Here is a 13914-nt window from a genome sequence, read left to right as displayed (position 1 = left end):
CCCATAAGATTTCCTCTTGCCTTTCAAGTCAATCACTACTTTCATTTTCCCAGAAGCAAACAATGTTGAGGTTTTTTTAAATCATAGTTTAGTTTTAAGAATTTCACATGAATGGAACCATATAGACTGTTGCCCTCTTTTGCGAAGGACTGCCTTCACTGAGTGTAATGTTTCTGAAATTAATCATGTTGTTGTGTGTAACCTTTGCTCCTTTTTATAGTTAAGCAGTGTTCCATTTGATGAGTATATCACAGTCTGTCCTTTCTCCTACTGATGGACACCTGGACTATTTCCAGTTTGAGGCTATTATGAATAAAGCTGCTATGAAGATTTGCACACAAGTCTCCTTCTTAGACACATGCTTTCATTTCTCTGGGGTCTGGGTGAGCTCTCTGGCCTGATTATGGCACTGCCTATCTGGATCCAGTGGCAAGCCCCACTCAGTTTACTGGTCCTTCCAAGATAACTGTGTAATGTAGTCATTAAAAATTCAGGTCAATTTCCTGGGTCTGAACTCAGATTCAGTCCTTCACGAAGGAAGGATTCAGATTCCTGGGTCTGAACTCAGATTCAGTCCTTTGCTGAAGGAAGACCTTCAGCAAATTTTTGCTTCCTAATTTCTACCTACGTTTTGTGTATCTATTTCAACATCTAAGACCTGGGGATAAAAATGGAGATTAGTGAGTATGTAACCCTTATGGGGTTTCTCTTAGTTAGCTTGATCTGCTATAGTAAAATATCAGAAACCACAAACATTTATTTAGGAACAAATAATTATTTCTCACAGTTCTGGAGACTAGAAGTCCAAGATTCTGGTGCCAACAGGGTGGGGATCTTGGTAAGGACTCTCTTCCTAGCTTCCAGATGGCGGCTTTCTTCCAGCTTTCTTCCTGTGTCCTCACGTGGCAAAGGGCAGAAAGCCGAAGCTCTCTATTCTTTTTTCATGAAGGTGCTAATCCCATTCATGAAAGCTCTATCCTATGACCTAATTACCCCCAAAGGTCTCACTTTCTAAGGCGCACATTAGGGTGAGGATTTCAACATATGACTTTGGGAGAAACAAAAACAATTCGTTCATACCAGGGTCATTCTGGGGAGAAAGTGAGTTCATACATGCGGAGCACTCAATGACATGCCTGGCACACACTAAGTCAGTTAGTCAGTAGAAACCACCATTATCTTCTGCCACCCAACAACATACAACATGGACAGTTTTACGGTGTGCTGACAGTGCATACTATTTCTCTGCTTAAAGAGCTACAGTGATTTCCTTGGGCTTTGTAGAACAAGTCTAAACACTGCTGCCTAGATTTTTAAATAACCAAGAAAATCATTGTTTAAGCTATTTAAAATATCATTTTTTTTCCTCTTAAGAAGCTGGAATTTCATCAACACAAGGGTATGATACTCATGCTGATTGGGAAGCTGAGTCACTGATAGTCCTTGAGTAACTAAAGGAGTAATAAAAATTAGTAACATAAATGGGAAAACTCAATAGCCAATACTATTCATTTGGTAGACAAAATCTCTTCAATCATACTGAGAGTGTTAGGGAGCACAAGAAAATAGAGGTTTTTTTTGTTTTGTTTTGTTTTGTTTTTTTTGTAGTAAGCATGTTGCAAAGGCTCCATAACTGGCTCCATCCAATCCCAATCCAGAGTCTGCCAGGTTTGCTGCCCTCTCAACATCCCATAAACACAACACGGGACTTGTTTCGGTCTCCACCACCAACAGACTGTCCTCCTCCTGCCCTTATCCTGCCCAATTAGACATTCAGCTTCCTTCAAAACCATCTCCCAAACCATTCTCATAGCCGCCTCTCGTTCAGGGGCACCTATCTCTAAAGCATCCTCCTGCACTGGAAAAGGACGGTACCCACAGATCAACCAGCCTTGGGTCTCCAGTGAAACTGTCGGTTCTTAGAAAACAGAGGCAATATCTGCTAAGTCCTCTGGGGTCCCTGTTAATGCCTTGTACAGACCTGGGCAAGTCTGCTGATTCATTCTAGGTCCAAATACTGCCCCCCGACCTCTGTTAACCCACTCCAAAAAATGGCAGTGAGGGAACAAAATGCAGAAAGACTTTTGGATTCAAGAATAAGGTAAGATTTGGATTCACTGTCAACATGACCATCAATTACACAGAGTTCTGCCTCACCTTCATAAAAGGACCTAGGCTGTCAAATACAAACATACAAGAAACATGTGTATACACTCAGCCCACACAAAACACTGATTACTCTGAGCCTTGTCATCTTTTCCACTTTCTTTTTTTTATGAGACAGAGTCTCGTGCTGTCACCCAGACTGGAGTGCAATGACATTATCTCGGCCCACTGCAGCCTCCGCCTCCCAGGTTCAAGCGATTCTCCTGCCTCAACCTCCTAAGTATCTGGGACTATGTGACACCATGCCCAACTAATTTTTTGTATTTTTAGTAGAGATGGGTTTTCACCATGTTAGTCAGGATGGTCTCAATCTCCTGACCTCATGATCCACCTGCCTTAGCCTCCCAAAGTGCTGGGATTACAGGCGTGACCCACAGTACCTAGCCATCTTTTCTACGTCTATTCATCAAACATCAAATGAGCCCCTACTCTGTGCTCAGCACTACACTGGGTACCAGGAATTCAAAATAAAAGACAAGCTCCATCCTCGCCAGGAGCTCAATCTGGTGTAGGAAGCCAGATGTGTAGACGGATCATTCTGAGAGTGGGAGAAAAGTGCCAGTAGGGTGTGGGGAGGTAGGTGGCAGTGCCAACACCAGAGGGGAGGGCAGAATTCCCACTTGGGGAGTGGGGTGAGTCAGAGGCAACCTGATTTCCAGGAGAAAGGATTTGGCTGAGTTTTGAAGAATAAGCAAAAGTAGTGGCATATCTATAAGGAGCATTGGGTGGCACCTTCTCAAAGATTTCAAGGGAAAATACCACAGTGGCTGTGAATATGGCCTTAATAAGACATTAGAGGACTATGTGGAAATGAGTCTGCCTCTCCCCACACACACCGGCTACAAGCACCCTATACTGGTCCATTCTCACACTGCTGTTAAAATATAACTGAGACTGGGTAATTGATGAAGGAAAGACTTTCATTGACTCACAGGCTTAACAGGAAGCATGGCTGGGAGGCCTTAGGAAACTTAAAATCATGGTGGAAGAGGAAGCAAGCATGTCTAACCTGGTGGAGCAGGAGAGAGAGCTAAGGGGGACATGCCACATAATTTTAAATCATTAGATCTCGTGAGAACTCACTCACTATCATGAGAACAGCAATGGGAAAATCCACCTTCCTGATTTAATCACCTCCCACAAGGCCCTTCCTCCAATTGAACATGAGGTTTGGGGTTTAGGGGAGGACACAAATCCAAATCATGTTATATCCTCTGCTGGGCCAGCCCCCTTGATAGCAAACCCTGGCTACTTATCTGAGGGTAGAGTGTCAAAAAGAGATAAAAACACTTCAGGCAGAGGAATCAATCCACCCAAAGGCATAGAGGCAGGTGTGGATAAGCATTTTGAAGAACAGGGGTCAATTTGGTGAAGGCTTATGGGGATGAATGGGGTGAGATGGGGGAGGGGTGTTAGAAATGAAGGCAGGTGCCAGGGCTCAAGGAGGTCTGGCCCAGTATTCCCTAGAAGAAAGCCACTAGTCAATGAGTGGCCACACCCAGCCATCAGCAGAACATGTCATCAAACCTACTGTCAAGCATAAAGAACACATTTCTATCAACTTACAAAATTCAACCTTAAAGATAGCTTCAGCAACAAACAAAAATTCATATGAATCTACTACAATTATTTGTAATGCTCTGTGACTTCCAGAAAGCCAGGCTCCAAAAACAATGGGAATGGGGCTCCCAGACATCAGGGGTTCAAGCAGTCCCCATTCTCTGACTGCTGGGCTGAAGGGAACCAGGTGCACCAGAGGCAGCAGAAAGAATCAGAAAATAGGCTCTACATGTCTTCACAGGCACCCCTGACAGCCAGCTGATAGACACGGCCTTCACAGAGGGTCTCCAGATAATAATAGCTCTGGCTGGAGGGACTGTGCACCAGCACAGGCATCTGGGAAGGAGCATCAGAGGGGCAGCTGGGGGAAGTTGGCACCTGGGTGCCAGCCCAAACAAACATGCTCAACCATTCATGCACAGGACCACCCTCCTGCACAAGCAGGAGATTCCCAGAAGCCTCATAATCTAGCTTCAGGACAAACTCAGAGATTTAAAAGATGGCTCTCTCCTGGTCCCCAATGAGCAACAATCTCAATTTGGAAAGGTACAGAGTGTTTAAGCATTCAATCAATTAGGGAAGGTACAGAGGGTTTAAGCACTCAAAAGCTGGAATATTATAAACAGTTCTGTTGTTTTGTCCCTGGCTTGCCTAGGCTATGGGAAAAGTACAAATGCCTTTGCACGGAAACAAGATACTATGCAATTGGCCTCTGCTCTAGATAAGGCAAACCCACTGAGAAGGTAGCAAAGCTAGAATTGGCTGAGAAGGCCTGGGTCTGGCGTAGAAGCAAAAAGGCATGCAATAAACTTGTCCTTCTACATCTAAGATGTAGATGTCCTTCTACATCAACATCTACATGTCTGGCCTTGGAAAGGATCAAGGATCTTTGACTCTTTCCCACTGTGGATAGAAGAAAGCCCTTCTCTAGGTGTCAAGAAAACAGATTGCAGGACCTGAAGTCAGTCTACCTGGGTTCAAAATTCTGGTCCATGTGTCTCACCATGGGAGTTGGAATTTACAAAGATGCAATGAGAGGAGGCTAGAATGATCCATGTTGTGATGGGTTAGAGTTGAACACATGAGGCAGAACTCATGCTTAATTTAATATTTATAAACCTGATTACATATACAAATATTTACAGATGTGTAAATGTGTTTCAACATTTTTCCAATTTTATTACAGAAACTTTCTATATATAAATATATATGCACACTTGATTCAAGTATAAATTTATAAAATATGTTTGCAGGTCAGTGTACACACATATATTTATTTGCTCCATCAGTTAGGAGGGCCTAAAAGAAAGGACAACCCAGTAGCAATAAGCATACCTAGCATCCAGATCTTGGTTTCTTGTATCATTCTTCAATGATCAGAACCAGGACTCCATGGACAAATGATTGTACAATCCTATTGATTGTACAATCCTATTGATTGTAGGATTGTGGTGGGAAATATAAATGATGAGCCTGGAGCATCTTCTAGTGCCATAAATATTACAGAAGTGCTCGAAAGTTACTTTGGATAAGGAATATGTCAAAGGGGCATAGACCCAGCTGCAAGAGCTCCCAGTGGCAAAAGCGGGAACAATTTGAGCAACAAAATAAAGAGGAATAGAGTATAACTCAAAGCATAACATAAATATTTATGGGTTCATATTGATGTAAGGTATTGAATAAATTAATAAATGAGGGATAAGAGGCAAGTCGCCAGTGCAGAAGAATAATTTATGTAGATACATGACCCTTAGTGAGGTGGAGCATAACTCCTTACTCCTTAAAGGTAGGCTGTGCATAGATTTCCTTCAGAGTATAGTATGGAAAGGAGGAGGAAAGTAACCACACCAGTGGAGAAACTGGACACACACACTTTCAGCCAAGTGATCAACATCAGCTGTCAGAAATCACATTGATAGTACGTACCCTTGATATGATGTGATGAAAATGGTACTTTGCCTCTGTGATATTCCTCAGAAAGACCCATAACCCAGGGTAATCAATAAGAAAAACATCAGGCCAGGTACAGTGGCTCATGCTTGTAATCCCAACACTTTGAGAGGCTGAAGTGGGAGGATGACTTGAAATGAGGAGTACAGCGAGCTATGATCATGCACTGTACTCCAGCCTGAGTGACAGCAAGGCCGCTCTCTCTACAAAAAAAAAAGTGTTTAAAATTTAGCCAGCCATGGTGGTGCATGCCTGTAGTCCCAGCTACTCATGAGGCCGAGGCAGGAGGATCACTTGAGTCCAGGAGTTGAAAGCTGCAGTGAGCTATGGCTGCACCACTGCACTCCATCCTGAACCACAGAGTGAGACCTTGTCTCAAAAAAAAAATTAGACAAATTCCAAGAAGGGCATCTACAATATTCCTGACCAGTACTCCTTAAAACTCTCAAGGTCATTCGAAAACAAGGAAAGTCTAAGAAACTGTCTACTGTGGTCTGAATGTTAGTCTCCTTCTACCCCATTCACATGTTGAAAGTTAATTCCTGGCGTGATGGTATTAATAGAAATGGTTTTAGGACGTGATGAGGTTATAAGGGCTCTGCTCTCACAAATGGGGTTAGTGTCCTTTAAAAAAGATTTGGGGTCACCATTTTGCCCTTTTCCCATGTGAGGTCACAGCTAGAATATGCCATCTATGAAGCAGAGAACAAGCCCTCACCAAACACCTTAATCTTGAACTTCCCAAACTCCAGAACTGTGAGCAATACATTTCTGTTGTTTATAAATTATCCAATCTACTAGGTATTTTGTTACAGCGGCAGGAAGAGGCTAACACACTGTCACAGCCAAGAGGAACCTAAGGAGACAATAAATAAATGTGATAATGGGATCCTGGATGGAATTTCAGAGCAGAAAAAAGGATGTCAGAATAAAAAAACTAAGAGGATCTGAATAAACTATGGACCTTAGTAATAAAGTGTCCATATCATAACAAATACACCAGACTAACGTAAGATGCAAATGACAGGGGAAACTGTGTACAGGGTATATGGAAACTCTCTGTACTATCTTCATAATTTTTTAAATATTTTTCAAGCTTTCTATAAAACAAAGTCTAACAATTAAAAAATAATCCTGGTTCTACCACTCACTAGCTCTTTAACCATCATTAGGCCAATTCTATACCGTGCCTTCATTTTCTCCTCTATGAAACTGGATTATTAGTTATAACTATAATCATGTGTCACTTAATGATGGGGATATGTTCTGAGAAATGCCTCATTAGTCAATGGCCTTATTTGTGTGAATGTCAGAGTATACCTACACAAATCTAGGCAATGTTGCCTACTACACACCGAGACTACATGGTATAGCATGCTGTTCCTAGACTACATACCTGTACAGCACATTACCACACTGAATATTGTAGGCAATTATAACACAATGGTAAGAATCTAAGTATACATAAACCATAGGAAAGTTATAGCAAAAATCCTGTATTATAATCCTATGGGACCACCATCCTCTATGCCATCATTGACTAAACCATTGTTATGCAGCACATGACTGTACCTCGTAAAGTTTTGGGGGTAGATTCAGTGAGAAAATGTGTGCAAAGTATGTAGCTCAGTGTCTAGAATACAGGGGCACACAAATGCTAGCATTACTATTATCCCAATAAAATTTTTAAAGGGGCCAGGTGCAATGTCTTATGTCTGTAATCCTAGCACTTTGGGAGGCCAAGGCAGGCGGATCATGAGGTCAGGAGACCGAGGCGATCTTGGCCAACAAAGTGAAACCCTGCTTCTACTAAAAATACAAAAATTAACTGGGCGTGGCAGCATATGCCTGTAATCCCAGCTACTTGAGAGGCTGAGGGAGGAGAATCACTTGAACCCGGGAGGCAGAGATTGCAGTGAGCCAAGATCGCTCCACTGCACTCCAGCCTGGTGACAGAGCTAGACTCCATCTCAAAAAAAAAAAAAAATTAAAAGGACAAACTTCTCTTCTTTTATAGCAACAACCTCAACAAAATAATCTAAAAATGTCCTTCTTTCCTCATCAGGAATTTTGAAAGACAAGTTAGCGGGGAGACCTTCTGAAACCTCACCCCAAAATCATGCTCTCAGATCGAGGAAAAACAATGAATCTGTGACAAGGAAAGCTCCACCCAAGGTCACCTGGCAGGGAAGAGGCAGCCTCACACAGTCCCCGTGGAATGTGATAAAGCATCTCAGAGAATGTGATTATTTAAATCTGGTTATCATTTTCCTCATATATCACACACATACACAAAGTGAATCTATGCAAAATTAAATGGTAATGTTGTTCAGTTTGTGCCGGAAGATGGATGCATTTCCTACAGGACTTCGAACAGTCTACTGATTCTGCTGAAACATTTGCACAGAGGAGTGTGACTGGGGAACCAACCACTTTCTACCATAAAAGTGTTATGCATTTTTCTCACTTCCTACTTTGATATCATGTAACAACTTGGAATGTTTACCTGAAAATGTAACAATAGATTTCATTTATTCACCCAAATCACACACTCATAAAGAAAACAATCTTTCACAATGTAAAACATTATCGGGGGAGCATAATTCATGGCTAAGGGGCTGCAGCTTTATAATAGATTGGTTTCCAGAAGTGGCTGGGAAAACCTAGCACGAAGCCCCAGTAGTTTGGCCCGTAAGTTTAAAATATGCAAAACAGCTCAAGTCAAGCTCCTTATAAATGGCGGTGGACCTGTCACTACAAGCCCACCCCAACAATTAATAGGCTTGGCTCTGATGCCAGAACCCAAACTATGATTTATTGTTCTCTTCAAATTAATAAAAGCAAGGCCATCCATTGTGGATTTCAGTATTTATCCATGTGGGAAAGCGCTGATGTTTCAAAATGGCCATGTGAGCAGGTTACACTTCTGAAACCACATTCTTTTAACCTTAATTCACCAACATGGGGGAAGCCTCTGCTTTCACCCAGGTTATCTAGTGAATAGACAAAACCTGCACAAGGGATATTTCTGTACATTATTAACTCAAGTCCACTTAAAACTTCTCAAGATAGATCATCTACAGAAAGACAAGCAGGGACAGGGATCTCCAATTCTCTCATTTTACAGATGAGAAAACGGAGGCCAGAGGCCAAAGCATCTGGCCTAAACTTCCCCTGCAAAGACAGCAACCCTGCTGCAGAAAAACTAAAGTTCCCTAATTACTGGCCAGCAATCTGAGATCAGAGGCAATTCTAGCCATAGATGAGTTCAGTTTGCTTGTTTAACCTTTAATTAAAAGCTTAAACATTGTAAGGTTTGGCAAGCCATCCCAGATTCCTGGCTTCTCTCGAAAATCCTGGCTATGTGGCAATTGTGGGTCCAAATTCCTGCCTGGCCTCACTCTGCAGAGCTGGGGAGTAGCTGCCCATGGCAAATGGGCATGTGGTGTTGAGAGGGCCACAGCCCCACAAAAAAAAACCCTTTCTTTGTTGCCAGTGGTCCTGAAGCCCTTGGAATTTGCTGTCTTTCCTCTGCATTATACTCAGCTGAGGCTAAATAATATATATGATATATATATATATATATATTTGTCTCATACGCATGTAATACATATGATACACACATGTATGTATGTATTGCAGAAAAGTGGCTCTTTAAAATATGAAGACACATATAGGAATATTTTAATGATGTCTTGATGAGCATAATTTGCCTGCCTTAAGGTGAGCAGATGTAAGCCATGGGCCCAAGACCCTCTTCTGGCAAAGTGAGCAGAACGTGGGCACTCAGCAGAGGCGAGCTGGCTGGGAATGGGGCTGCCCGTTCCCACTGCCTGAGAGAGCAGAGACTCACGAAGAATGGTGGTTAGAGGCTCCCACTTAGCACTCAGCCCTGGTCCTGGTTTACACTTCTCATGCACTGTTTTTCTGCATTTACGCAGCATCCAGCGTGGTCATTTTTAAATGTGAATAAGATCATGCCATTCTTCTGCTTAAAACCCAACTCCAATTCCCTTTCCCTCAGCTCCCCAGATGCCTGTCCTGTTCTTATTCATTTCACATAACTTTCTCCTTCACTCACAAGAACCAGACACACCCTAGGCTTTCTTCTGAGCCTGGAACATCTAAAGGCTTTTCCCTTGTAAATCCTTACTGTCCTTCCTCCAGGTACTTCAATAACTGGTCCTACTTGTCATTCTGTGGCCACTCCTCCTACAGTGGCCCTCCTAGCCACTAGCACATCACCCTGAGATATTTTCTTCATTCGTCGCTGTTTGAATTTACCTTGTTTATTTGTAAACATGGCTACAGAATGCCCCCTAAGCTAGACTATAAGTTCAACAAAAACTTTGCTGTCTTTCACTTATTCTCAAGGTCTAGAAAGTGCCCTGCACATATGCACCAGCTGCAGAATAAACATGTCATGCACTGTGTTTGAGGGGTATCGCACATTACTGGAGCTGGAAGAAAAATCTCTCCATTAACAAGATCCTGGCTCCAGATGAGAACTCGGGGGGGAGGAAAGGCTATGCCTCTCTGGGCTCAGAGTCTTTAAGGGACTTCAGCTGACAGCACAGAGAGAATTAACTAAATGGTGAAATCTTTATACCGTGCCCACTTACGCTTTAAAATGCTCTGTTGAGCGGTATTGCTATGATTTCCAAGCGGCTTGCTCAGTTTCTGTTCGATTTCAAAATCAAGGTTGAGGCAACGAATGAGCATTCAAAAGGTGCTTCAGTAACTTCAAATGAGGCGTGCATGTGTGTCTCTGTGGTCCTGACTTCATCATTAGTAAACGATTGGTATTAAAGTGCTCTAAAACTCAAGATTCTAGACGCACATGCACATACAAAATTTTCAATTGGATTTGAAGTTGTGATGAGCAATTCTATGGCACTTTGGAATTCCTGAGAGCCACCCAATGTCTCTGTGGACAACAGGGAATGTAGGTCAATTAAGTCTTCTTGAAAACATGGCCTGGTGGCCTTGGAACTCGTAAGTAGAAAGGCCCAGCCGCAGGCCCGCTGGTCCTTGACTGTCCTCAGACTTTGTGGTCTAAGCATCACAGCAGGTGACATTTACAGATGAAAGAACAGAAAGAAGCTATAAAATGGCACAAGAGCAGGGTAGAAACATACTCCCACGTGCACATGCCACGGATACAGCAGAGAAAAACCCAGCAGTATCTGCTGTGCTGTCACCTATCATAACAAGATTGATCTGTAGTGAAATATAAGAGAATGCAATCCAGAGGAAATAACTTCTGTTTCCTCTGAGAATGTCTGATGTTGTCAACTGCAAGCCTGCTTCCCTCTTCTGCCTGTCACAGTGCACAGCAGCCCAAATAGGCAGGGACTCCACTGGGCAGAGTCCTCCCTCCCTCACTGCCAGCAGCACACATTTATCAGGTAGTGTTTCCCGCAACTGCCCGTGACTCCTTGGTCAAGTTAAAGGAAGCAGGGTCTGGATGCCCATGGCACATCCAGGAAGGCAGGGCCACTCAATGTTGCCACAGAGGTCACGGGCCTCAGACGATGCCATGGCGTCTGTTCATTTGAAGCCACGTCGTTTTCTGCTTGTTGATTTCTAGCACAATTTGTCATCCCCATGTTTCAACTTAATGGTACAATTCTGTCTCTGAGCTTCAACCACAGAAGACCTTGTTGAAATCACGGTTTTAGATTCCGTCTGTAAGACACAGAACTGATGTGACTGTCACTGGTTGAGCATTTTATGGAGCAATATTTTCATAAGCAGAATGGCCAGAAACAAAGGTAAGAAGCAGGTACAAGAGAGTGAGCTCTTTGCCATTATTTCAGAGAATGTGTCTCCAGATGAAATGGTCCAATAAGGCCAGAGCCTTCTAAATAATTCACAAAAGCGAGTTCAGTTCCTTCCATTTGAAATCCGACTAATATCTTATAAGGGAGCTGCCGCCCACCGACACACAGAGCAGTGGGTAGCTAGCAGCTTCCATCTCTGGCAGATGTTATTAAGTCTCGCTAGCCAGTGATTTGTAGATGATTATAACTTTTGCTCTGCATATCATTGTTACTGACAGGCAAATCCCATCAATCGAATGGCATGACTGATTCAAAAAGAAGGCAAACTTGACAGAGGCAGTCTGGTAAGCCATTTTTTTCCTGCCAATTACAACCACAATGAACAATCACCATTGTATGTAGAAAAGCCAGATCTGATATCAGCCTCTCCTCTCTTCTCCCCATTCTTCAGGAATCTCTACACACAGGTTCCAGAAAGACTTTCCAAACTCAAATGTTTTGTGTTTCAAGAGGAAAAATGCAATTCAGTGTGGCGTTGCTTATATTCCAGTTCACAGAAAAAAAATTATCTGCCTAGAGTGCCCCACTGACCCCCCAATTTGTCAAGGAAGAAAACTCACTGCAGCAACAGGCCCTGACAGCAGCACTTTCATTACACGAACAGTCACGACACCTTTTCAATTTTGCTCATCTCTTAGTCTCTAGCCAAATGGAACTTATTACTTATAGCTTGTTGGGATTTATGAATTATTTATAAAAGTAAGTCTGTGACTCCAGACTCTTAGAAGACAATATAACAGTACCCTCATTGTTATCCACAACTGCACCTCTATCAGAGAAAGCAGATATTCTCCATAACACATGCTGCATGTTTGGGGTGAAATAACAGTTGTGAAAATACCAAGCCTGTAAGATTGTTTGGAAGCTATTTATGGAATGCCTGGATGTATTTTTAAACCAGTCTCTTTTATTCTAAGCCAGCCTTAAATTCCAGAAAGACACAGCAGATGTGTGCTACCAACGTATTTCCCAGCTTGACTACAAACAGTGATGCCCTGCTACTTTTCCCGGTAGCATCAAGCTGTGATGAAAAGCCAATTCCCCCTTAACGTGTATCCAGAAGGTTTGAGGAGGCTATGACCCATGAGTCTCCTGCTGCACCCCAGAGCACAATGGCTCTGCATCCTAAGTGGGAACTAAAACATGGGCCAATGTGGGTTAGGATTTCATCTCCAGCTCCCCACAGCACATAACCTTGCCTAGTAAAACAGACCACACTACACACACTCACCTGGTCCTATCTCAGTCACAGAGCCAGCTGGTGAGGTTGAAAGACATGAAGTGGCCAGCCAGCCGTGGCCTTGACCACACCTCTACAACAATGGCATGATTATTTGGCAAAGAGATCTGCACTGGTACCGGTATAAGGAGCAGCAGCTGACACTGATGCAGGAGCCCCGAGGAACAGGGGCTCCTTTCCCCAGACTCCCCTACAGAGTCTTGGTCCTCACCAGGCCCACGGCATCCCTCCCTCCTTCCAGATCCCAGCCACAGACCCCTCTCCAAGCGTCCCTGCCCAGTTGTCCAGTCCACATCCTACCCCCAAGCATGGTTCAGAGGAAGAAGCAGAGGCCAGAGAGCAGAGGCCCAGGGAGGCTGATGGCACTTTAAGCCACTGTCCTCATGGTGTCCCCGAAGGTCCACATGACATGTCCATGGAGAATGGGATCCCCATAACCCTCTGCATATAGACCCTACCGATATTTCTCAAAGAGCACAGCCAATGAAAAAGTAGACAGGAGACAGTGAACTTACCTTGCTGAAAAACATCTGCCAAGAGAGAAGAAACATAGGGGAGGGGAAAGGGGAGAGAGAGAGGAGAAGAAAATATTAATAACAATGTTGAAAAGGACAATATGATGATAGCATATGCCGACTTTGCTAAGCACTCTATGCATGATATTTCCTTTAATTCAGGAGGCAGTGCTTAAGAGCTCAAGCTCCAGAACGAGTCTGCTTGCTTTTCAATCCTGGCCTCACACTTACTAACACTGTGACTTACAGTTCCCTAAACCACAAAACAGATCATAGTATTGGAAAAATTAAACAAATTATGTCACACATGTTAAGGCTTAGGCCAGTGCCAAGTACATAGTAAACATAGAAAAATAGGCAGCTAGTATTTATATTAATATTATTTTCACAACAATCTTAGAAGTTCTATTATAGTTCTCATTTTATAGATGGGGAAACTGAGGCTCCAGAAAGTTAAGTAACTTATTCAAGCCACAGAGGAACAAGCATGGTCAAATACTGTAAGAAAGGTTAAAAAAAATTAATGTATTTTTTCAACAAATATTGATAGGCTACTAAATACCCTAAATGCCAAGTACTCTGGTACCAGGAAACACATCTAGTGAAAAAAAAAAAAAAAAAAAACACCCACTAACTACCA

The 13914-nt window shown here is 42.9% G+C and overlaps 1 protein-coding gene across 6 annotated transcripts in view; it reads right to left on the bottom strand.

The window, feature by feature from the left end:
* Positions 1-13914, bottom strand: part of GFRA1 (GDNF family receptor alpha 1) — a 225628-nt gene that overhangs the window by 149539 nt on the left and 62175 nt on the right. For 4 of the 6 annotated variants that reach the window (XM_017543805.2, XM_037743975.1, XM_037743974.1 and 1 more), the window contains exon 5: positions 13275-13289. The exons of the other annotated variants lie outside the window; for them this stretch is intronic. In XM_017543805.2, the coding sequence (XP_017399294.1) occupies positions 13275-13289 (15 nt within the window). The remainder of the gene's footprint in view (positions 1-13274; positions 13290-13914) is intronic. 6 annotated transcript variants of the gene reach the window in all.

The sequence above is a fragment of the Cebus imitator genome, unplaced genomic scaffold (assembly GCF_001604975.1).
Source record: "Cebus imitator isolate Cc_AM_T3 unplaced genomic scaffold, Cebus_imitator-1.0 Scaffold161, whole genome shotgun sequence".
In the NCBI taxonomy this organism is placed as follows: domain Eukaryota; kingdom Metazoa; phylum Chordata; class Mammalia; order Primates; family Cebidae; genus Cebus; species Cebus imitator.
This window is presented reverse-complemented; position numbering and strand designations above follow the sequence as displayed.